Consider the following 26,229-nt stretch of genomic DNA (forward strand, 5'->3'; position numbering starts at 1 on the left):
AAAACCTAGGTAGTGGAAATTATTAAATCATTTCTAAAGCCTTTGACATGTTTTCTTGTAATTCCCTTATGTATTTAATTATAAAAGCAATTTTATTACTTTATTATCAAATATCTGGAAAACACAGAAAAGGAAATCTGTATCACAACTAATGCTACCATCCTAAAACAACCATTAACATTTTTGTCAGTCTTTTTAAAATTTGTGTTACAACTAAAAATACTAGTTTGATTTAAAATTGTATTACTTAATACGTTTATTACATTAATAATACACTTCATTGTATGAAAAATATTGAAAATGTAGGTAACCAAAAGATAAAAAAGAAAACATACAGTTCCATGTTTTTGTTTACCTGTAATTATAATATTACTTACATTTAATTGAATGTGATGTAGGTTGTTTGGGAAGCTTATTTTTTATTTTTATTTTTTATTGTGCGTTAGGTGAAAGTTTACAGAGCAAATTAGTTTCTCATAAACAATTAATACATAAATTGTTTTTTTACATTGGAGGAAGCTTATTTTTAACACCTTGACTCATTCTATTCTCCGGACCACTGCATGATGCACAGTCTCAGATCACAGTTTTAAATAACAGGTTAAACTCATTTTTTAAAATTTGCAGCAAATAGTCAAGACTATGATAAGAAAGATAAAATTTTCATACACATTGTGTCATATATTTTTTGTTTTTTAACCAAATAACTAATTTACTACACTGCAACCTTCTGATGAGCCAACATTTATGAAAGGGCCAATTACTCTGGAATTGGAACTAATTTTTTAAAAATATGCAAAACTTCTACTTAAGCATATTGCTTTCATTTTTTAAAACTGAAGTATCTATTTCAAATACTCAGTTAATGTGAATGTATTTAAAAGGAGAGAGTATTTAAAAATTTTAGCAATAGGGAGAACAACCACAGGAGTCTGAGATAAAAACTGAGATAGCGTTTCTGTCTACTATTCCTATATAGGATGTCTGTCCACGGCATTTATGACTTAAAAAAAGGAAGGAAGAGAAGAAAGAGTGAGAAAGAGAAACTTCTATTCTTCCGAGAAACATCAACTTTCTCCAGTTCTAAACTTTCTTCCAAGTAGAAGCATATAAAAAAGTCTTACCCTGAAACAAAAGGACAGAAAGCATGCCCTTTCTTCTATACTACTGTATACTGAGCATACAATAGGTGCTCAATAAGTACTTCTGATTTGGTGTTTATATAATACAGTAAACTAGAATACACAGAAAAGCCTTATCAACTCCCTCCCAATTTTTTTTGACATTGAAAACTAAATTTATTAAGCTCCTTAAAAGTACAATTTCTTTGCTAGAGTAGAAATGTGGAAACATTTGGAAAATATTTAGAAAAAAGACAATTCAATAGGTCATGGTCACCAATTAAACCCATGCTTTAGAGCTGGCTTTTAAGTTTGTGTGATCTATACATTTTCTGAATATAGACAGCAAATTCCTCAACTGAACATTTGTCAAAAGCAAACTAAAGTCAATTATATACACTATATTATTATTACCCAGACATTATACATGAATTGGCAGCTGAATTGCTGGGGAAAGGAAATTCAACTAACCTTATTTTCACTTAAAGAAGTTAGAGGTAATTATTTCAGTAGTTACTCTTTCTATTTGCAATTTATAAATCAATACTGTCTTAGTCATCTAGTGCTGCAACAACAGAAATACCACAAGTGGATGGTTTTAATGAAGAGAAGTTTATTTCCTCATAGTCAAAGTAGGCTAAAAGTCTAAACTCAGGGCATCAGCTCCAGGGGAAGGTTTTTTCTCTTTGTCGGCCTTCTCATCAATGTCCCCCCCGGACGAGGAGCTTCTTGGCTTAGGGACCCCGGTCCAAAGGACGCGCTCTGCTCCCGGCACTGCTTTCTTGATGGTATGAGGTCCCCGTCTCACTGCTCACTGCTGTCTTTTATATCTCAAGAGATTGCTTCAGGACACAATCCTGTCTTATAGATCAGGTCCTGTCTTACTAACACAACCGCCACCCATCCTCCCTCATTAACATCATAGAGGCAGGTTTACAATATACAGGAAAATCACACAGTACCAGGAATCACGGCCTAGCCAAACTGATACACACATTTTTGGGGGACATAATTCAAACCATGACAAATACCAAAACTTATACTGTACTAGGTAAATAGGAATGAATTTATCACCCACCTACAGGTATAATTTTTTCTGGTTCACAACAGCAGCATACCATATTCTAAATAGTTCTTGGTCTGTACCTTGAGCCATCCTAATCAAGTTCCACCTCACCAGAGGCTTCAGCTGCAGAAACAGCCCTTTAACGCCAGAGTTGGATCCTCATCAAAAAAGCCAGACACAAAATCCAAGTATTTTCATACACACACAGAGTTCTGTAACATTTTTGAGGAAACAGCTAGCTCTCAAAAGCAGCGACCTTCTGAGATTTACTTAAAACGGCTGTAAGCCTTATATCATTACTACCAGATAAGAGGATAATGAAGGAGGGACATGGAGATTTACTAGGTTGTTTATGTTCCAAGAATCAACGAAGTAATTTTTTCCTCATTGAAAGAAGGCTTTGACATTATAAACTACAATACGGCAAGGGAAAATAATAATATATATATTTTTAGTTGTGATAGTTAAGTGCTAGATCAGACAGGGACAATATAAATTTCTTGACTTAGGTACGAAAAGAGAAATAATAAAAATGAGATACATAGCCCTAAAATTTGCCAAAAATTCAACATTAATTATCTCAGGATCCAGTGAGTAGACCGCTCAAAGAAATCAGTTAGCAGGCTTATCCTCTTTTATGATGCATTTCTGGAAAAGTACAAAAACCCTTTCTTAATTTATCTGAAAACATATTTACAATAAAGAATAGGCACACGTATTTCCTTTAAAAAAAAAAAAAAAAAGCTGAATTCCACAAGGGAATGTGATCAACTTTAATGAAAATAATCCTCAATAATAACAGTTCTTAAAACAAAAATTTCAAACCTCTTAATACCTGTTTCACTGTTGGTAAATGGGCAATCACTCAAGGATCTTACCTACATCAAAGAAAATTAATTATTGGTCTAAGAGAAGAGAAATAAAAAATAAAAAAATAAATATTTGTAAGTTCCCTAAAGAGAAAAAAAGGAAATGGAAAAGTGAATTTGCAAGATAGTCTGAAGTGAGACTGAAGACGTGGCTCACCACGACCACAACTACCACATGACCAACCCCTTCCATCTGCAATTACAAGCTACTCATAAAAGATTAAAGAACAAAATCACTATGTGTCAATAAACTGTTTCCAACTCCTAAAACAAACAGTAAGCGTGGATTTTAGGTTTCAAACATTCCAATTTTGCTTCCCCTAAGCCATCTGATCTTAGGAAAACTTTTTAACTTCTCACAGCCTTAGTTTCCTCATTTTTAAAATGGAGGTACAATGAACCTCGGAGATGGGGCAAGGATTAAATGAGATGATGTAGACAGAGTACACTGCCTCCCATAGTAAGTGCTCAATCTGCATGTGGTAAGTTAGAACTTTCCACAAAGTATTTTTGGGAAAAAAAGTACAGAAGCTGTGGTCAAAGACCATTTAACAGTCTGCAAACATTTAATAAAATATTAATACTATCTGCCTGCCATTGTGCTAAAAACTAGGGATACAATCAGGAACAAGACAACTATGCTTAGAGTCTAGCAGAAGTGAAAACTGGTCATTTTAATCCAGTGTGGAAAGTATAATGAAGGGATAAAACCAAACCTGGTGCTGTCGATTTGATTCCGACTCATAGAGACTCTACAGGACAGAGTAGAACTGCCCCATAGGGTTTCCAAGGAGTGGCTAGTGGATTCAAACTTCTGACCTTCTGGTTAGCAGCCGTAGCTCTTAACTACTGCACTACCAGGGCTCCAACGAAGGGACAGGCATAGGGTTTTCCAGGAGTATATAAGAGGTTAGACCCCGGTGGTCTTGATATTTAAAGAGGCACATGAAGAACACCTAAGGGTTGACCAGGGAGGCAAGAGAAGGATATTAAAAGCAGAGGCAAAACAGTGTGTACAAATGTCTGGAGGCAAGATAGGTAGCATCGGCACAGAAAAGAAAACAAAAAAAGGCTATGTGTTATGCTTCAACTCAAAAACAAGGAAAAGGCTAACCTAGAGAAGGATTTACATCATGGGTCCAAGATATATCAGGAAAGAACTTTACTTTCTAGTGACAAAAAAAAAGGATGTTAAATACGACAGTTCAATCTAGAACTAGTAGGCAGTCTAGTTAGAATGCAGATATTTCAAAGGTTAGCATCCAAAGGAGGAGTCATCAGACTCAAGCAGAGAGTTGCAGACCTTGCTTGGCTAGGACTACTCATGTGCAATAACAGAGATGGGATAGACTGACTTAAATCTGTGAAAAGTCGATTAAAACTAATCACATTTGAGTTTATAATCTGTTACTCCAAACTCTAACACTATGTGGTGCTAAGTATCTATGGACAAAATAGATGGGGAAAGAGTATTAGGAGAAAAAGCCAAAATGACTAGGGTTTGGTCTTTGGTAGTAGAATCTTCTCTCAGGTATCACACAAACATACAAAATAATAACACCTGTACCAACCTATTGCAAACATGTTTATGATCTCTATATATGTTCTCTGCATACTGAACCAAAAGAGCATCATCACAAGCATATTCTGTTTCCCTCGCTGTCACTAAGAACTTTTATACTAAAGTTTATATTAAAGTTTTTTTTAGGAAATTAAATCATAGGTACTTAAATAGCAAATTATGATACAAAAAATATAACAGCCCTGGTAAAAATCTGGTTAATATTTACCAAAGCATAAAAACTTGAACTCCGGGCTAAAATTCTGATTTAATTTCTTAAATTTAAATAAAAGGTAAGATAACAATAGCTTGAATTTGCAGTTTTGAAAGATGTACTTACCATGACAAAATATAAATTCTTGAGTATTTAAAAAGTTAATTATTCCAACTGTGTATTGAATATAAATAGCCCCCCAGTCTTCATTTGTGATTTACATAAAATGGAACAAAATTTGATTAAATATGACAGTCTGTTCAACTTACTGTGACTTCAAATCTTACTTTATAATTGTGTGTTGATTTAGGAAATAATATCGGAGTTATTATTCCCTGTCCTTGAGCATAGAGGATGTGACCCAGCTGGAGCTGGGCCCACAAGGACTCACAAGGACACATCAACTGGGCCCTAAGGTATAAAGACAATAGCTAAGATAATCTTGGAAAATATCTTTTAGGGAAACTTTTGCATAAAGCCGATCAAACACAACACAAAAGTCTTTCCACTCTTATCTTTTTCTGTTAGCATTTAGTAAATGGGAATTTATTGGACCAGTGAAGACCCTCCTGACTTAACGTAACTGAAACCTGTACCAATGATTGTTAAGAAAGACGATTCAAAATGTAGGAGTCACAGTTTCTAGCCAATCAGTGAAAAAGTGACGCTTTCAATGATTCTACCCATTTTGTGATGTTCATATATACTGATGATTCTGTAACCTTCCTTGGACTCCGGCAGACATGGCTGTGGCAGCATGCTTGTCCGTTTTCCCATTCTTGCCTATTCTGTAATACTCTTTGGACTCGGGCAGACATGGCTGTGGCAGCATGCTTGTCTTCCCATTCTTGCCTATTCTGTAATATTCTTTGGACTCCGGCAGACATGGCTATGGCAGCAAGCTTGTCTGTTTTACCGTTCTTACCTATTCTGTAATATTCTTTGGACTCGGGCAGACAGGCCTCTAGCAGCATGCTTGTCCTCTTCCCACTTTTGTCCTTTTGAATATGTGCCAAATAAAACTTTTTTACTTTACTAAACTTTGTGATGTTTTTCCCCTACAACAGTGTGAAAAAGTAATTAAAGGCATCTGCACTCTAACAAATGTTATTTACAAGTGAAAAATTGTAGTTCTTTTTTGTTTCCTAGATACCTTGGCTCATTACACAAATTTAAATGGAGTCACTGATGCTTTAAAATAAATATTTCCTATTTCTAAATCAGTTAATAACACTCCCTATTTTTATCACAGCAAGTTCCCACAGTTCTGACACATTATTTTAAAAGTTTAACGTACCAAATATTCTTTGAGTGGAAGAGCCTGCAAAGAACATCAACAGTGAATTGTTTAGCCAGAAGTTGAGTGAGAACTTGTAGATAATAGATAAATCAGAATGTAAACTTGTCCATGTCAGAATTTCTATGAAAACTTAGCAGTAAGTCTGACTTTATGATAGTGCATTCACAGTAAGGCCCACTAATAAAGTAGCTGCTTGCCTGAGCCAGTAGCAATTCAGCTGTTAGTAACACTAACTTATTGTTGGTTGTTTTACTTCTATAAATTGTATAATATAAAAGCAAACAAACCAGTAAGAAAAACTTTTTTCCCATTCATCTGGGCAAGTTAATTTTTGTACCAACCTACAGCCCTCTATTAGAAAATTGCTTGATCCAAAAACAATTACTCTCTGGACACGGCAGGGTGAAGCCCACTGGCATTCACAAGCCAATTGTTGACTTAGGAGTTAAAACTGGAACCATTATTCCCTGTCCTTGAGCATAAAGAATGTGACCCAGCTGGAGCTGGACTCACAAGGACTCACAAAGACACATCAGTTGGGCCCTGAGGTATAAAAACAATAGCTAGGACCATCTTGGAAAACATCCTTTTAGAGATCTTTCACATAAACAAATACTTAGAGCACAGAAGGCCTACATATTTTCCACCCCTATCTTTTTCTATTAGCATTTAGTAAATAGTAAGAATTGTTGGACCAATGAACACCCTCCTGACTGTCATTACTGAAACCTGTACCAATGATTGTTAAGAAAAGATCATTCAAAATGTAGAATCACAGTGATTTAGCAGTTTTTAGCCAATCTGTGAAAAGGTGTAGCTTTTAATGATTTTACCAATTTGTAATGTCAATATATACTGATGATTCTGTACCCTTCCTAGGACTCAGACAGACATAGCTCTGGAAGCATACTTGTCCATTTCCCACTTTTGCCTCTTTGAACATACGTCAAATAAAATCTTTCTTTTTGCTTTACTATAACTTTGTAGTAATTTTCCCCTAGGATAGTGTTCACTACTATAAGAGAGTGCGTATTCATTGTAAAGCACACACTCTATGCTAGGCACAGGGCTGAGTTCTTTCAAAAATATATTATCTTTTACTTCTTACAATAACCTTATAAAGTAAGTTTTGTCATTGTCCCCCGGTTTACAGAGGAAGGAAAAAAGTTCAGAGAGGTTAAATTGCCCAAAGCTACATGAATAGTAGGACCAGTCTGACTTTGTGTTTCTCAAAATGCAGCTCATGGCCCATCTATATCAGAATTACCCTGGACATCTGTTTAAGAGTCCTTTAAGAAAAAAAGCTTGTTGCCGTCAAGTAGATTCTGACTCATAGAGGCCCTGTAGGACAGAGTAGAACTGCCCATAGGGTTTTCCAAGGAGCAGCTGGTGGATTTGAACTGCCAACCTTCTGGTTAGCAGCCGAGCTCTTAACCACTGTGCCACCAGGGCTCATAAGAGTCTGAGGGCCCACCAAAATAAATCTTTGCAGACAGAGTCAGAAACCTGCACTTTTAACATCCTCGTTAAATAATTCTAAAGCTCAAAAAAGGCTGGTAACTCTCACTATACTACAGTGGTCTTATAGTAGATTAATTTTTTATTTTTGAGTATTTTTCTTACAAGAAACAACAATATGACATAATTCAACTAAGATGCTAGCAAATAAAAATGTTATAAATGAGAAAATATAAACTATAGTATTTCTTCAGGCTTTTATAACACACTACTGACTTACTTCTCTGGCCACCAGGGAAATCAATGACTGCATTACATGGAATAGATAAAATAATTAGTTCAGATGGATAACTCCTTTGTATTTAAAGAAAGCTGATCCTCTATGTGCCTTAACTTAATTCTAACTGATTTTCTGTATCTCACATCATTTAGCTCACCAAAAGTTTCAAAATGAAGATCTTAAAACAACTAAACTTGAAACCTTTAGCAGTTCCTTACATTTGTAAATATCATAATTCATTTCCCCCTAAAATAAAAACATGGTCTGTCTTTATGTAAACATTCACATACTATGAAATTGTTGAACCTTATTCAAACACAATGATTTTCTCCTTGGTATACAGATTTAGTCCTACAATCCTAAAACAACATACACCTGCTCTTCATTTCTGAGGAAATCAAATGCTTAAATCAGTACTTACAATGTAGACTATTAGTGGTCAAAAATTTTTCAATTCAGTTCAATCAAGTTACATGCATTGAGTCCACTGTGCAAGAAAAACTCAAAGATGAACAGGACATAAGCTTTGTCCTCAAGGGACTTGTAACTTCTAGAGTAAACAAGGCCATTTCCAAATGACTCTAAGATAAGGCAAAAAGCATGTCAATTGCTATAATTGAAATATAAAGTGTTGCAGGATTGCAAATGGAAATTAACTCAAATGGAGAAGGCATGACAAAAGATACAACATCTGACCTGGGCTTTGATGACAAAGGAATATTTCAATAGTCAAGAGCTGAAAGATGAAGGAGGAGTGTGCTGTCATAGTATAGGGAGAGCAATTAGGGTCACGTAACAATGTATGTATAAATTTTTGTATAAGAGACTAACTTGAAATGTAAACTTTCACTTAAACTACAACAATAAACAAAAAAACAAGAGCTGAAAGATGGCACGCATCCTTAAATGAAGGAAGATTAAGAGCAATGGTATACGGGGTAGTTATAAAAGTTCATGGTGTAGTCATGGAATATTGACCACTCCTCTGCAGCTGAAGCAGAGAACGTATGTGAGGACAAACAGGTATAGAAAATTAAGTCAAGGCTAGGATACCATGAGACTTGAAAGTCATGCTAAGGAGTTTAAATTTTGTTCTGTAGACAATGAGAACCCTCAAAGGTTTCTGAGCGGGGCGCAGAGTATGTGAAGTAATTAGATGAGTATTTTTTAAAAAAATTAACATTGTCCTTCATTCTTTCCTATCATTAAGAGGCAGTAAGACAAATACAGAAACTATTGCAAAGATAGTAACAGGAAAGAAAGATGCAAGAAACATGGCTGAGTTAAGACTGACAGGATTTAGATATGACTGATAAAGGAAAAGTCAAGGGTAACTTCAAGTTGGACAACTGGAATTATAAATACTGTTAACCAAGACAGAAAACACAGGAGGAAGAATACATTTTATTTTTTTATTTATTTTTTTAACATTTAGGGGGGTTGAGGCAGGAAAGATGAATTTGGCTTTAGATACGATGAGATAAGGAGTTTAGAATATATATCCAAGAGGCATTTGTTAAAATGAAGGCAGTTTGAGAGAGACTTTGAGACCAGAAAAGTTCATCTAGGTATCACCTGTATAGATATGAAGGATAAGCGAAGCAATGGAAATGGTTGTGATGAAGCCAAGACAGCACATCATCCAAAAATAAAATACAGTTAAGGGTCGACCCTTGAGAAATAACTTACACTTCAAAAAGTAGACAGAAGAAGGGGAGCAGTAAGAAAAACTCACAAGAAATAATAAGAAAACCAGGAAACCACAATGTTGCAAAAGCCAAAGGAAAAGAGTTTCAAGAAAACTGAATGGTCAATAGTGCTAAAATGCTGCATAGAGGTTAGTAGGTACAACGAATCTGAGAGAACACTCAGTTTAGAAATTAGAAGGTCATTACTGTAGGGGAAACAATGCATCTACATCAATATTTGCTTTATATAATTTAAGATAAAAGCATTTTAATTTTTATATACTATTAAAACTCTGAAAAACTTTCCAAACTGATAGAAAACAAAAAACAAAATTTTCATGATAAAAATGGAGTCATATGATGGGTTGACATATTTAACATTTGGAAAATTATTTGACTGATTAAATTTAAATAGGTCTATAATCTAATAATACAGTGCTTTCAAAAATAGGCAATAGGAAGCATTTGCATTTGCAAAGTATATCAGAACTAATTTAAGGAACAAGCCATTCAAGGGAAGTAGTCGACATTTGCAGAAAAATAATTCACCAATCACAAATGAAAGCAAAAGCTCAGCAGAATATCTATATGACTGCCAATTTAAATATTACGGTAGGTATTGCTTACAGTGAGTAGAAAATGGTTCCTCTATTTCTTATGCAAAAGAACAAAAGGAAAGGCTTTCTTATCTAAAATAAAGACAAGGGCACTGAAAAACAGCAGAATCAAGTTCATTGCCTGTTCACGCCAGAATTTATCAGTCAGAGCTTCTGGTAACAACAGAATAAAAAAGTGGGGAAAGGGAGAGGGTGGAGATAGAGTGTAATTAGTCATAAGTCATACAGAGTAATAAATATAAATAGCACTTGACGCCCAAAGTCTACAAATACTTATTAAAGGTTTGGCATAGGGCAAGAAAGATGAATAATACAGTCTCTCTGTCTGAAAGGATCTTATGACTTGGGAGAGATGACATGTTGTACAAATAAACAGAATGCTAGAAATAAAAACAAGGATGAAAGTGATAAGTTCATTATAAGAAGGAGAGGTGATTTCTGATAGAGCAAGAAAAGGTTTCATGAAAAAAAAGTTGGCAGGTGATTTAACTTTTCAAAGATGACTAGGATTTAACAGGTAGAAGCAAAGAGAAGGGCATATCAGTGTTAGGAAGCAGCATAAGCAAAAGCAGAGTATAGGTAGTTTTCTGTAACCATATGAAAGATGAACAGTAGAAGTTAACACTTAGGCTTGTGTAGTGGGTTGAATAATGTCCCCACAAAATTCATGTTCAAAACTGGGTCTTTGTAAATGTAATTAGTTAAGGATCTTGAGGTCAAGCCATCCTGGATTTAGGGCAGACTCTAAATCCAATAGCAACATCATACGAAGAAAATACTGAAGTTGTAAAGGATTTCATTTTATATGGATCCATAATCAACACCCATCGAAGCAGCAGTCAAGAAATCAAATGATGTATTGCATTGGGCCAATCTGCTGCAAAAGACCTCTCTAAAACAAAGATGTTACGTTGAGGACTAAGGTGCACCTGACCCAAGCCACAGTATTTTCAGTCACCTCATACGCACACTAAAGTTGGACAATGAATAAAGGACACCGAAGAAGAATTGATGCCTTTGAATTACGGTGTTAGTGAAGAACATTGACTATACAATGGACTGCCAGAAGAACGAACAAATCTGTCTTGTTAGAAGTACAGCCAGAATGCTCCTTAGAAGTGAGGATGGTGAGACTTCATCCCAGGTACTTTGGACATGTTATCAGGAAGGACCAGTCCCTGGAGAAGGACATCACGCTTGGTAAAGAGTCAGCAAAAGACAGGAAGACTTCAACGAGATAGTCTGACACAGTGGCTGCAACTATGGGCTCAAGCATAGCAATGACTGTGAGGATGGCACAGGACCAGGCAGTGTTTGGTTCTGTTGTACACAGGGTTGCTATGAGCTGGAACTGACTCAACGGCACCTAACAACAACTAAATCCAATGACTGCTGTCCTCATAAGAAGAGAGGACAAAGAGGCACACAGAGAAAAAGCTCAGGTGAAGATGGAGGCAGAGACTGACATTATGCTACCACATGTGAAGGGACCCACTGGCTCACCAGAAGCTGGAAAAGGGCAAGGAAGGATTCTTCCCCAAAGCCTTTACAGAGGGAGCATGGCCCTTCTGACACTTTGATTTTAAACTTTCAGACCCCAGAACTGTGAGAGAATATATTTGTCGCTTTAGGCGACCAAGTTCGTGGTAATTTGTTACAACAGCCCTAGGAAACTAATGCAGCTTGGTTAAGATCAATTAGTAGACAGCTGTGTGTTCCATAAGCAGTCCTGGGGGATCAATGGTTAAGTGCTCCACTGTTAACTGAAAGGTCAGTGGTTCGAACCCAACAACTGCTCTGCAGGAGAAAGATGTGGCAATCTGCTGTGAAAATCTGCTTCTGTAAAGATTACAGCCTAGGAAACCTTATGGGGCAGTTCTACTCTGTCATATAGGGTTGCTATGAGTCAGAACTGACTCAACAACATGTATATTCCATGGAATCCCTGGGTAGCGCAGATAATGCACTTGGCTACTAACTGAAAGGTTAGAGGTTTGAGTCTACCCAGAGGCAGCTAGGAAAAAAGGTCTGGTGATCTACTTCCAAAAAAATCAGCCATTAAAAACGAGAGTAGAGCACAGTTCTACTCTGATATAGATGGGGTCGCCATGAGTCAGAAACAACTCGACAGTAACTGGTCTGGTTTTCTTATGTATTCCATGCTCAAGTATTTAATTTTATTACACTTTGGAAGAAAAAATAAATTTCTCCTTTAAACTCATATTCCCGTATTACTAGGCACTACATTAAAAAGTAAACAGAAAACAATAAAATGTCATTACTTACAGTGTGTGACTCCAGCCAGAGTTTGGTAGAAAGTGGGAGTATCACTATCATCAGTGAGGGTAACATATACACCTCCAGACAGTAGCCAACGAGAGAAGGTAAAAGCATCTTTGTTTAGAAGAAGCCAATTTCTAAACTTTTCATAGTTAACTTTTTCACCCTAAAATTAAAAAAAGAAAACACAAGTTCAATCAAACTTTAAGGTACGTTACTTAGAATCTAAATAACTTGAAATTTGCAATTAGTTGACATATATCTTTCTACTATCCAGACTACCTAAGTAACTACATGGTATATACTTGGAAAGTAAACTGCTTTCAAGAATAGTTGCACTTCAGAACTCCCATCTGTATAAAATATATATGATAACTGCAAATTATTTAATCAATTCATTAAAGCAGTCCATTTCAACTAATAGGCCATACTTTATTTGCTAAGGTAGATCCTGAAATCAATAAATTGAATTTCTTTCAATACTTAATAAATCCAATTTTTCACTTGCCTCATCCCACTTCTTCACCACTCCCCAATCTGTCTGAATTAGCATATGTTAATTAAATCTGCATGGGCTTACAATGCTCTTTTAAATTTCATTGGCAAATTACATTTACTGAGTAGACAATCAGGATGCCAGAAAGCTCACTGGAAACATTTACTAACAAGTCAACTGGAGTACAAAATGAAGCAAGTAGTTTCTCTGCTTTCTTTCCAAGTCTTTGTCTGGCTAAATCTCTGGAGAAAAAAGTATCCAGGCTGAAAGGACACATCAATCGTGTCCCCCAGAAATGTGCGTCTAATTGGCTGGGCCATGATTCCTAGTATTATGTGATTGTCCACCATTTTGTCATCTAATGTGATTTTCCTATGTGTTGTAAATCCTACTTCTATGATGTTTATGAGGTGGGATTATTGGCAGTTATGTTAATGAGGCAGGAATCAATCTGTAAGATTAGGTTGTGTCTTAAGTCAATCTCTTTTGAGATAAGTGAGCAGAGAGACATGGGGATCTCATTACCACCAAGCAAGAAGAAGGAGGAGGCATGCATCCTTTGGACCAGAGTTTCCCGTGCTGAAAAGCTCCTAGACCAGGGGAAGATTGATGACAAGGACCTTCCCCCAGAACTGACAGAGAGAGTAAGCCCTTCCCTGGAGCTGGTGCCCTGAATTTGGTCTTCTAGCCTCCTAGACTGTGAGAGACTAAATTTCTCTTTGTTAAAGCCATCCACTTGTGGCATTTCTGTTATAGCAAGACTAGATGACTAAGACACTGTCCGAGTCAATCTCCTTGTCCGACAGACAAGAGATCCTCGGTTGAGTGAGGGCCGGATGTTTCTGTGAGAAAAAGAAAGAACCAACCCAGGGGAAACACAATGAAGAATGACATTCAGGAGCCTAGAAGCTCTAATCCTGATAGAAATAGTAGGGGATACAAGTAACTAATAATCTAAAAGAAGCATGGTAAACAATAAACAAGAACATATTAAAAATGTCTTGGACAATTTCTATATTGTTTAGTAGCAATCTACTCAATACTAGCAATATGCTTAGCCTGGTAGTTTCAGAACACTGCAATCCAAACAATTGAGACAAAACTGACAGTCTTGTTTTTCTCAGTGGAAGAACAGGGCTTTAGATTTGCTGCAGGGACATGTGAGGACATTGCCAACATGTTTAGAGATTAGGGATCATACTCATACTCTTTCTCTACCCTACATGTAGTCTAGAAAGAGGGTTAGTAGTATAAATTCCACAAGTTGTGTTAACATCTCTGACATTGGGATAAGTACAATATAAATTATTAGTTATTTTCTTAAAATGACAAAAAATTAAAACGCAAACATCATTACACCAATCAACTGAGTAGTCATTCCCACCCCCAAGTCTAATCTTTCTAGCAGATATCAGGCCTTGATGGTACATGGAGGTCACAGAATAGCTCAAGGCCAGTAAGTGATATACTTACATCTATCATGAAATGCAATCTCATGGCAACCTGAGCACTGCTTCAGTTTACTGCAGGATCACCTGTGGATCTGCTTCTGATTTTTTCTAGTTTTTAGTCTTATGGTCCTGTCTTTTCACAGTCCTACTTATTTTTGACTGAATGCTGGACTAGGTGTAAAGAACAAAACAAAATAATAAACTGTGGAGGCTCCAGATATTATCATCTACCAGAGTGGTTCACTCTGATCTTCGCTAGAAAGATTAGACCAGGGGTGGGGATGACTACCTTATTCCAAGCAGGTCTGGGTTGCAGTTTTAATAAAACTCAGACTACCTCTGGTTTGTTCTCTTCAAATTGAGAGCCTAGCAAGTCCATATCTCCCCAGCACTGCAAGACTACAAGAAATTTTGATCTGATTTTCAGAGGTTAAGATATCTAACCTCTTGCACTGTACAGTTTCAGAATTTAGCAAATGTCTTGAGGGAGAAAAGAACCACATGCCTAAAGCCATTCAAGTCTCCAGTCTTGTCACTCCATGCCGGCACAACTGCCAAAAACTCTGCTAGTTTCCTCCAACAATGACCCAAGCCCAAAGTCAATCCTGGGTTCTTAGCATGTAGCCACACCCAGATCAGTAAGCACCCCCAGGTAATGCAGCTGCAGATCATCAGTATCTGTTAACTGCCCTTTGTATATACCACCAAAAACTGAGAAGAATTATACATACCCTTTAACATTTAACAGCTTTATTGGGTATAATTTACCAGACTTAAGTGTACAATTCAAAGGCTTTTAGTAAATTTAAAGAGTTATGCAACCATTACCACAATCCAGTTTCAGAATACTTCTATCACCCTAAACAGATCCCTCACATCCATCTACAGTCAGTACTCCTTCTCACCCCTAGACCCAGGCAACACTAACCCATTTTCTGTCTTTATAAATTTGCTTTTTCTAGGTACTTTATAAAAATGAAATCGTACATTATATATACATATAATCTTTTTTCACTTAGTATGTTTTTAGTTCAGCCATGATGTAGCAGATATCAGTAGTCTGTTCCTTTTTATTGTTGAACAGTATTCCATTGTACTGACTATAGCACATTTTGTTTATCCATTCACCTGTTAATGGCTATTTGCATTTCTGAATAATTATGAATAATGAATTATGAATGTTATGAACACTCATCTACAAGTCTTTGTGTGGACATATGTTTTCATGTCTCTGGAGTAGATACCTAAGAGTGGAATTGCTGGTCACATGATAAGTTTAACTTTTTAAGAAATGACCAGTCCTTTATCAAATATGTGTTTTGAAAATATTTTCTCCCAGATTGTGGTTAGTCTATTCATTTTCTTAAGAAATTCTTACAATGACCAGAAGTTTTTAATTTTGATGAAGTCCAATTTATCAGCTTTTTGTTTCTTTTATGGTTTGTGCTTTCTGTGTTCTACCTAAGAAATCTTTGCTAAACGCAAGGTCACAAAGATTTTCTGTTTTAGTCTATACATTTTATAGCAGTAGGTTTTACCCATAGGTCTATGATACATTTTGAATTAATTTTGGTATATGGTATGTGATACAGGTCAAGGTCCTTTTGCATATACATGTTTTAGCACTATTTGTTGGAAATATTATCCTTTCTCATTGAATAACTCTTGGCATCTTTGTCAAAAATCAATCGACCATATATCTACGAGTCTATTTCTGGACTATCTGATTCTCTCCTGTTGATCCATGCATCTATCCTCTCCCTAATCTCACACTGTCTTGATTACTATAGCTTTGTAGTTAAGTCTTGAAATCAGGTTGTGTGAGTCCTTCAATTTTATTCTTCTTTTTTACAATTGTTTTGGCTATTCTACCTCCTATACTTTTACTTTCAATTTTAAAAACAGCTTTTCAATTTCTACAAAGAAGACTGCTGGTATTTGGGGATTATGTTGAATCTATGTATCGTTTTGGGAAGAACTGACATCTTAACAATATTGAGTAACAATACTATTGCTGAGACTACCTCTCCCAAACATGAAAAAATTAAATACACACACACGTATGTATGTATACATGTATATGTTTATGTTAAAATTTTAGGCATTACAACTTGGCCACTGTGAGAGTGAAATACAAAACAAATCACATTCTCTTTCCAAAGTTTATGAAATTGCTACAGATTTTTACTAAATACCGAAGTCTTACAAATTATCTAAATACTTTTAAATTTAAAATACTTCAATATAAGAAATATTATTATTACATATCATACAAACATACGTAACACATACTTATATAATTTCCATTGGAAAGAGAATGTGATTTGTTTCGTATTCTGCTGTATAAAGATATTTCACTCTCAAAACGGCCAAGTTGTAATTCCTAAAATTTTAACATAAACAGATACATGTATACATACACGTGTGTGTGTGTATTTAATTTTTTCTCAAGTTTGGGAGACGCAGTCTCAGCAACAGTCTTGTTACTCAATATTGTATAACTTATGCAGTTAAATGTCATTATAACAAAATGTCTCTGATTTATTGTAAAGAAAACAGGTAAAATCTAATACTTTCTCCTCTGTAAGTGAAACTTCTTAATATAATAATATGTAGCTTTACTTTTTATAGCCATACGATGAGACAGCTAAAGTCAACCATCTACTACCGTAGTATCTAATACTTTGAAAAAGATACACATTTTGTATTATATTAAAAGTAGGAAAAAGAACCCTCCTTTTTGTTAGGCGGATCCCTGGAGGCACAGTGGTTAAGAGTTACGGCTGCTAACCAAAAGGTCAGCAGTTGAAATTTACCAGCCGCTCCCTGGAAATCCTATGAGGCAGTTCTATTCTGTCCTATAGGGTTGCTTGAGTCAGAATAAATCGACAGCAGCAGGTTTGGTTTTTTGGTTTTGTTAGGTGGTGACAACATAGTCTGTAAATACATTTATGAACACACTGTAATGATAAGTTAGAGATCAAAGCTCAAAAAGGCACTGTGGTCTACCTTTTTTAAAATTCTACTATCAAAATAGTTATTAAAACTACCAAGACACTAAACTTTAAACACCATTCAAAAAGAATAAAAATCTGTGAAGGAGAATTAAATGATTAAATTAGAAGCAATAAATAGGCGCAGATGATAGATTAATGCATATGGTAGAATATTAATTGACTTTTTAAAGTAATGACATCAGTTTCTTTATTACTGCATTGTTTTTGTGTCCAGGAGGAAAATGACACTTTGCATGATTCAGATTAGTTATCTGTTCTTACCTCATAAGAATATTAGCAAAACTGATCTTCATTACTATTATGAGATTGCTGTTCTGATCTAATAGGAGTTCTATACCCAGTTAAAAATATCAATCTCTCAGATATAAGCTAAATTGTACCCTTCTTACCCCTGCCTTAAAGAAATCTATTTCTAAACAGAGTCAACTCTCAATTATGTATGTCATTTTCTCATTTTGAAGATTAGTCACACAACTGAATCATAATATTAATCAACCAGCATGTTCTGGGCCAATTCATTTGTGTACTTAAGGAATACAAACTCATTGTAATGTTAGTTTAACAGAATATAATAAAGAAAGTAAGGAAATTGATATACAAAACATATTCCAAATTTAGAGAGAAATGATTTAGAGACTACATCACCCTTTTCCATGAGCACTGGAAAAATTTGATTATACATAGGTTTAACATTTCATTAAAGTATACTCTTTTAATAAGAAGAGCCCTGAACAACAAAGTTATTTCCCTTACAAGATGAGAACTATAAAAACAATGATTTGATGATCTGATTATAAACCAGGTCTAGTCCTCAGTAAAACTCCTAATCAATGAAAGTATGTCTTTGGAATCTTGGTGTACTCTCCTTACTCCAAATGACATTTATATTGCTTTCCCTTTAAACCTGCACTCTAAATTCTTAAACTCTCTTCTCTGCTCTCTACCTTCAAAATATTCTAATAACTTAATCTATACAAAAGCTAAACATTAAAATCTCATATAAATATTTATTGTTCGTACCCACTGAGGATTCTGTGAACTGTAAGTTCAGGGAAACGAGTAGGAGTGTTTCATCCTACAAGAAGTAAGCTGCCATGTGAAGGGGCTTCCTTTAGGAGCTAAGAGTGGATCCCGTCTGATGGTCAGTAAGAAAGCTGGACCTCAGTCCTATAAACTCACGGAACTTAATTCTGCCAACAACCAGTGAGCTTGGAAGAGGACATTGAACCTCAGATGCGACTGAATGCCCAGGCTACACCTTGATCGAAATCTTGTGAGACCGTGAGTAGAGGATTCTCTTGAACCCTGACCTGAACTCCTGACCCAGGGAAACTGTGAGATAATAAACATATGTTGCTCTGAGCCACTTAGTTCATGGTTCACTTAGGTCATGGTTCCACAACATAGGAAATGAATACAGATGGCCTATAGTAAGGAAATACATATATACTTCATATGTTTGAATTAGAAAAATAAAAAAAGGTTAGATTGTTAGATTAGACCAATCCAGAGAAACCTATTTAGCTTATAACATAGCCAAATAAAAGCACTAAGTCTCCAAAATCTCTTGAGCCCCAGAGCCTTAAGCTGTTTTGAGGCTAGAACCTGAAGGGGCTGAGAGGATGGAGGACCTAGGTGGAACGTTTAGTATCTGGGCAACTGACATGACAGTACTTTAGGGAGAAGCAGCTGTGTGTGCATGTGTTGGTTGAGAATTTGAGAATGTTTCATTATACCTAAGTACAGACAGTTACCTATACAGCTGAATTGAAATTTTTCAGATTCACAAATATAGCAGTAATGACAGCCTCTGAGCATAGCACATAAACAGTTGAAACTGCAAATATTAAAGAGAAAAATGCCGAGAATATGCTACACATAAACATCTATTCATCAAAGCTACACTCACTAGACAACTAAGAGTTCATACTTTGTCAAGAAGAAGGAATGAAAAGTAAATTTTTAAATATACCTCTGAGAAACACTTCCTGAGTGTTTCTGGGACTTTACCATCCACCACATGGAGCATTCTTTCCATTTCTTCCCGAACAACATAGCTCCCAGATTCACTTGAAAAGAGACTGAAAATGTCTAGGAGAAAGAAAGACAGAAAAAATTAATCTTACCATAGATTAAATATACCCTAGCAGAAATAAGACAGGAACAGGAAGGTAACAATTATCGAAGGATTACTAGTGCCAAGCACTTTATACATGTAATTTAATTTATTCCTCAAAATCACCTGGCAATGCAAATTAAAACTACAATGTAATATCTCTTCCAACACATCAGATTTGCAAAAATGTTTAGGTGTGACAATATCAAGAGTTGCAAAGATGTAGAGAAACAGGATCTCTTTTACACTGGTAACTGGAGTATAAATTAGTGCAACCAATTTCGATAGCAATTTACCAAGATCTAGTAAAAGTGAAGATGTTTCACCTAGCACCTCCACTTCAAGGTAACTCTACTTCTACCCTTGAGAAACTCGCATACATGTACACAAGGCACAAGGGTGCTCATTGGAGCATTGTTTGTAATAGTAAAATCAGAAAAAAAGATGCATGTCTATTACCAAGAAAACTGGTAAACTGAGATACACACACACACTGGAATACTATATAGCAGTTAAAATAAAGAAACTTCAGCTAGGTGTGTATCAAGATGGATAAATATAAAAAACTAATATTCAGGGAAAAAACAAATTGCAAAATAAGCAGTACAATATGATACCATATATTAAGAAGTTTAAAACCTGCAAAACAGTTGAAGATGTGTTTAAGGATACATAAAGATGTCATAAATATATAAAAACCTGCATGAGGAACAACAGATGACCAAATTTGTGAGAGTGATTAACCCTGTTAAGGAAAGAACAGGAATGGGACCAAGGAGGAGAGACAGAGAGAGCTTCACCTGTAGCTGTATTTTATTTGTCAAAAAACAAGATCTGGAACAAATATGCTATGATGTTAAGTAATGATAAAGATGGATGGAGGCATATATGATATATATGTTTGAAATACTGCATAATAAAAATGAACTTTAAAAATACACATTGGTGCTCGTGACAAGAAATTCTGTTAAATTACTAGCTGCCTGAAGCCAGTGTATATATGTGTTGCTGGAGGAATGCTAATTTGGAAAAACCAGGATCACAGTTAAATTCCAATATATAAAAATGGGTTTACAGATAGGTTCATTAGGTATATTCATTATCTTGATTTAATGGGTGTAAACATGCGTCAAAACACATCAAAGCGTATACTTTAAATATGTACACTTTATTTTAGGTCAAATATACCTCAATAAAGGAAAATTTTTTTTAAAGGATTGAAAAAAGAACAGTTTAGACTCAGGAGGAAGAGACAGGATTCTGAGAGATTTAGAAGAAGCAGTCAGAAGGCAGGTTAGAAAAGGAAGGAAGAAGGGAGAAAGATCTAGCATCCAATGGTCAAAAATAAAAACTTAGGCATTTTTGGAGCAAAATGTTATACTTTATGTAATGTAAATTTAAAATGTACAATTCAGTGGCTTTTAGTATAGTCACTGAGTTGTGCAGCCATCACTAATATCTAATTTCAGAACATTTCTATCAACCCAAAAAGAAATCCCATATACAATAGCTGTCACTCCCCATTCCCTCCTCCCAACTCAGTCCCTGGGAAACCATGAATCTACAAATTTACCTATTCTTGACATTTCATATAAATGGAATCACACAATATGTGGCCTTTTGTGACTGGCTTCTCTCATTTAGTATAACATTCTTAATGCATATCCATGTTGTAGCATGTATCAATACTTCAATCCTTTGAGTAATATTCCATCTGAGTAATATTTCATTATATGGCTATATCATACTTGTTTAATCATTCATTAGTTGACAGACATCTGGACTGTTTCCTTTTTTTTTTAACTATTATGAATAATGCTGCTATGAACACTTGTGTACACATTTTTGTGTGAACATACGTTTTCAATTTTATTGGGTATGTATCTAGTAGTAGAATCAGTGGGTTATATAGTAAGATAACCCTATGTTTAACAGTTTGAAGAACTGCCAAACTGTTTTTCAGTGTGGCTGCTCATTCTACAATCTCACCAGCAATGTATGAGGGTTCAAATTTCTCCATATCCTCACTAACACTTGTTATTGTCTTCATTTTAGCCATCCTAGTGGGTATGAAGTGGTATCTATCATTGTAGTTTCAATCCCATTTCCCTAATGACTAATTACGTTGAGCACTCTGTCAAGTGCTTATTGGCCACTTGTATATCTACTTTGGAGAAATATCTATTCAAATCCTTTGCCTGTCATCAGACCTTTACAGTAAATTATTTTGTACACAGCTGTGGTATTATCATTTTGAGACAATATAAGTACTTACATTTTGCTTTCTCTTCATCTCTGCCTCTTGTAAGGAGGACGAGTCCAACTATTAAGTTATTAAAGTGCAGTCCTTTGGGTGTTCCACCAAAAGAACAATAAATCACCTACGGGAAAGTGATAAAGCCAGCCTTAGAATATGTTCACAGTTGTTGAGGAATTTGAGGCTGACCACTTTTAACAAATCTTATTTCCATCTGCAGCTAAGATCCTGGTAAACTTTACTGAAATGAGACTAAGTTTCTCCCTCTTTTTCCTCTTTTGCACCCTGTTATTGCACTCAGCCAAGAATACACTACATCTAATATACGTACATTAAACATATTATCACTGGCTCATGCAATGAAATATTTATTCTTTCTCTTTAGAGTACTTATCAATGTCCAAGAGGATAAAGGTTTTCTTCAACAGCCCCGATAATGGGATAAGGACTTTCTGGAATAACAGAACTTCCTTCAACCTTCGTAAAACTTACATGCATCATTTTGATTGAAAGTAAAGACATCTTCTAATTGAATGTTCAGAAATACTAAAAGATTCCAAAGGTATTTTATTATACTCTCAGAAACGAGTAAGTACGATGGCGATCAGAAATTAAGAACAGATAGGCACAGGAAAGGTGTAGCAGTAACAATCACATAAATTCATTCATCCATTCAACAATTCTTTATTGAGTGCCTAATATTTACAAGGTAGAATTTTATTATCAATAAAACTCATGGTTAAAGAATATTTCAAGAAATAAAACTTACATGGCCAACAAGAAAACCAAAAATATATATTCACCAAATGACATTTATAACTATATTAATGCACTGACCAGACCTATTGATTCTGACTCATAGCAACCTTATAGGACAGAACAGAACTGCCCCATAGTGTTTCTAAGGAGCAGCTGGTGGATTTAAACTGCCAACCTTCTGGTTAGCAGCCAAGCTCTTACGTCTCTATTGTCACTGATAGCTCAACCTAGCAAATGCTAGCCAAAGGAGGAGGCTTCAGATGATACTTACCTTGAACAGACCACAAAAAACATACTTTGTGGAATAACTATTTTTGGTTATCCTCCAGCTGGGAGAAGGCAACAGGAAAAAAAATCCTCTATCCCAGGGGAAGGGAAAGGAAAACATCATGGCCCTAGACCTTTACAAACACCCAACTGCCGGGGGAGAGGTAGGATCACTGAGAAAGTCTCACTCTAAGACCCAGAGACACACTGCCTGTCTAAAACTGAGGGAGAAATAAGATAACAGAGAATGTTCTCCCCAGTATTACCTCCTCATGGCCCCCACTGAGCCAGCAAGCAGTGAGGATAAATGACAGTTGTTTACTGCTGGGAGAGAGGTAAGAGCATGGAGAGACCCTCTTGGAGGCATAGTAACAAAGGGAAGATAAGATAAAAAGTTGAGGGTAGAGCAGACACTGAAAAAAATCCTCTAGCAAACCAGCCCCCACCCTAAGAAAATGGTAACCCTATGTTGGAATTTACAGCCTGTAGCGCACTGAGGGTAACCACAGCAATGATAAGACACAAACACAGCTCAACTACAGAATAGGCTGACTCAACCCCATGTGCTAAAGGTCTAACCAGGCATAAATACTATTTAGCTAAGTCTCTACTGTCATATACAAAATACCTGTCTTTCAACCACAAATTATAAAGAAGAAGGGGGGAAAAAAATACTGTCAAGAGACAAAGGAAAAACACGGTAATAAAGTTGAAGAATGCTTTGGAATGGCTCAATAGTAAACTCAACAGAGTCAAGTAAGAGATGACCCAATATGAAACACAGAAGAAAAAAAAAAGAAAAGAAAACCCAAGAGCTGTAGGAAAACAGCAAATGATTTAACATACTTGTAACTGAAATCCTAGAGGGGAAGAAAATGGGGCAGAAGACGTATCTGAAGAGACAGAGGTTGAGAATTTTCCAAAACTAATAAAAGACACAAAATGACAGATCGAAGAAGCTCAGAGAACAGCAGGCAGGATAAATCACAGCCCCTACCCCCTCCCAAAAACAACAACAACAACAACCAGACAAATTATATTCAAACTAGTCAAAACCAAAGATAAAATTCTGAAGGCAGCCAAAGGAAAAAAGACACATTAGATTGAGAGAAACAAAAGTAACAGCGACTTCTCATCAGAAACTACGTAAGACAGAAGACAGTGGAGTAATACGTTTAAAGAAAGAAATTCAACAAATTTTTTGAATGACCCAGAAAACCTACTCCTATCTATTTAACCAAAGAATCTATACCAGAAAACCTGTACTACCAAAAAAAAAAAAAAAAAGAAGTTCTTCAGGCTAAAAGAAATATGATACCATACAGTACATACACCTACACAAAGAAATGAGTGCTGGAAATGGCATAAATGAAAATATAAAACACAGTTGTTGTTTCCTTCCTCTAAAAGAACTGACTATCTAAAGCAATAATAGTAGAAATGTATTGTGTGTTGATAGCATATGAAAAAGTAAAACACATGAAAATAAAAGCATGGAAGATGAGAGAAAGGAATTGGAAGTGGACTATTGTATACTACATGAGAAATGGTATAATAGTACACCATATAATATTCAAATAATATTATTTAATGAAAGACTTGTTAATTTCAAATATATATGGCAAACCCTAAGGCAACCACTAAAAATTTTTTAGATAAAAATAAATCAATAATGAAGATAAAATGAAATCACACACACATAAACAAATACACTCAATTAATTCAAAAGAAGACAGGAAAAAGCAATGAGGTTGGATTCATATCCTGCACCATATGTAAAAATGAACTCTAAGTTGATCAGTGGCCTAAACGTAAAACCTATAACTATGAAATTTCTAGGAAAAAAGCACAGGAGAAAATATTTGTGACCTGTGGGTAAGGTAAAGATTTCTTAGATATGATACCAAAAGCGGATCCATTAAAAAAAATTTTTTTTTCTAAAATAAACTGAGCTTCATCAAAATTAACAGCTTTTACTCTTCGAAAGATATTGTTAAAGGAACGAAAAGACTTGCAGAAAATATGTGAAAAACACACGTCTGTAAAAGGACTTGTACCCAGAATTTTCAAAACTCAATAATAAAATAACCCAATTTTAAAATGGGCAAAAGATTGGCACAGACACTTCACAAAAGAAGATATACAAATAGCAAATGAGCATCTGAAAAAATGTTCAGTACCATTAGTCATTAGGGAACTGAAAATTAAAACCACACGGAGATACTAACTTACAATAATAAGAATAGTTTTTAAGAAGACTTGACTATACCATGTCGAGAGCCACTGGGACTTTCAAACACTGTCGGTGGGAATGCAAATGGCACAGCCTGTTTGGCAAGCAAGTTGTCAGTTTCTTATAGTTAACTTACACATTTACTCTATGATCCAGAAAACCTACTCCAACATATTTGACCAACTGAAATGAAAACTTATATTTTAAAAAATGAGTATTTACAGTAGCCTTATTTATCATTGTAAAAACTGAAAAACAACTCAAAAGGCCATTCTATTGGTGAAAAGATAAACAAACCATGGTACATACCTATAAAGGAATACTATTCAGCAATAAAAAAGAGTGATGCATACAATAAAAAGATAAATCACAAATGCATTATTTTAAGTGAAAGAAGCCTAATCCAAAAGGCTACATAAAGACAAATAACCCGATCAAAAATGGGCAACGGACTTGAAAAGACATTTCTCCAATTAAGACACACAAAATGGCCAAAGTAAGTTATATGGGAAATGCAAATCAAAACTACGTGAGATACCACTTTACCACCATGAGGATGACTAGTATCAGAAAAATGGAAAATGACAAGTGTTGAAGAGAATGTGGAGAAATTGGAAGCACTGTCGGAGGGATTGTAAAATGGCACAGCTTCTGTAGTTTGGCAGTTCTTCAAAAAGTTAAACACAGAGGGTTCTGGCAAAATGGCACTCTAGGCAGAAGCACCACGCCGACCCTCCACAGCAAAGATCGAAAAACTAAGCCGAACAGAGAATACAACAATCCTGAAACCCTAAAACATCAAATGAAGAGATAAAGAACTCAGCCAAGCACCAAATGGAGTGAGAAAAACTGACAGAGAACGGAGAGCGAGGAGAGAGTCACGCAGAGATCCCCTACCAGCTAACGCAGCGCGGATCTGCCATCTTGGACTCCTATCGGAGACCAGCAAACAGGGAGTACAAGAAAGCAGCCTCATGGAGCTTCCGACGCGAGACAAAACAACTGGTAATTGGCGATAGACGCTTTCCCACCCCCCACCCTTCTTCACCCCGACTCGGCCTCCTCTGCTTCCTGCGACCACTGTCTCTTGACCGGGAAACAGCGGCTGCTTGGATTCCACACACCTGAACGGATGGCTCTCTGAGTACCATTTGTTGGCTGCTGGTGTTGCTTTTTTTC

The 26,229-nt window shown here is 35.7% G+C and overlaps 1 protein-coding gene across 3 annotated transcripts in view; it reads right to left on the minus strand.

The window, feature by feature from the left end:
- USP32 (ubiquitin specific peptidase 32) overlaps positions 1–26,229 on the minus strand; it is a 229,520-nt gene that overhangs the window by 94,803 nt on the left and 108,488 nt on the right. For all 3 annotated transcript variants that reach the window (XM_023732684.1, XM_004377840.2, XM_023732685.1), the window contains exons 3-5: positions 21,810–21,915; positions 19,391–19,509; positions 12,461–12,620 (exon numbers count right to left, since the gene is read on the minus strand). In XM_023732684.1, coding sequence (XP_023588452.1) covers positions 12,461–12,620; positions 19,391–19,509; positions 21,810–21,915 — 385 coding nt within the window. The remainder of the gene's footprint in view (positions 1–12,460; positions 12,621–19,390; positions 19,510–21,809; positions 21,916–26,229) is intronic.

This window comes from Trichechus manatus, unplaced genomic scaffold (genome assembly GCF_000243295.1).
Source record: "Trichechus manatus latirostris isolate Lorelei unplaced genomic scaffold, TriManLat1.0 scaffold00054, whole genome shotgun sequence".
In the NCBI taxonomy this organism is placed as follows: domain Eukaryota; kingdom Metazoa; phylum Chordata; class Mammalia; order Sirenia; family Trichechidae; genus Trichechus; species Trichechus manatus.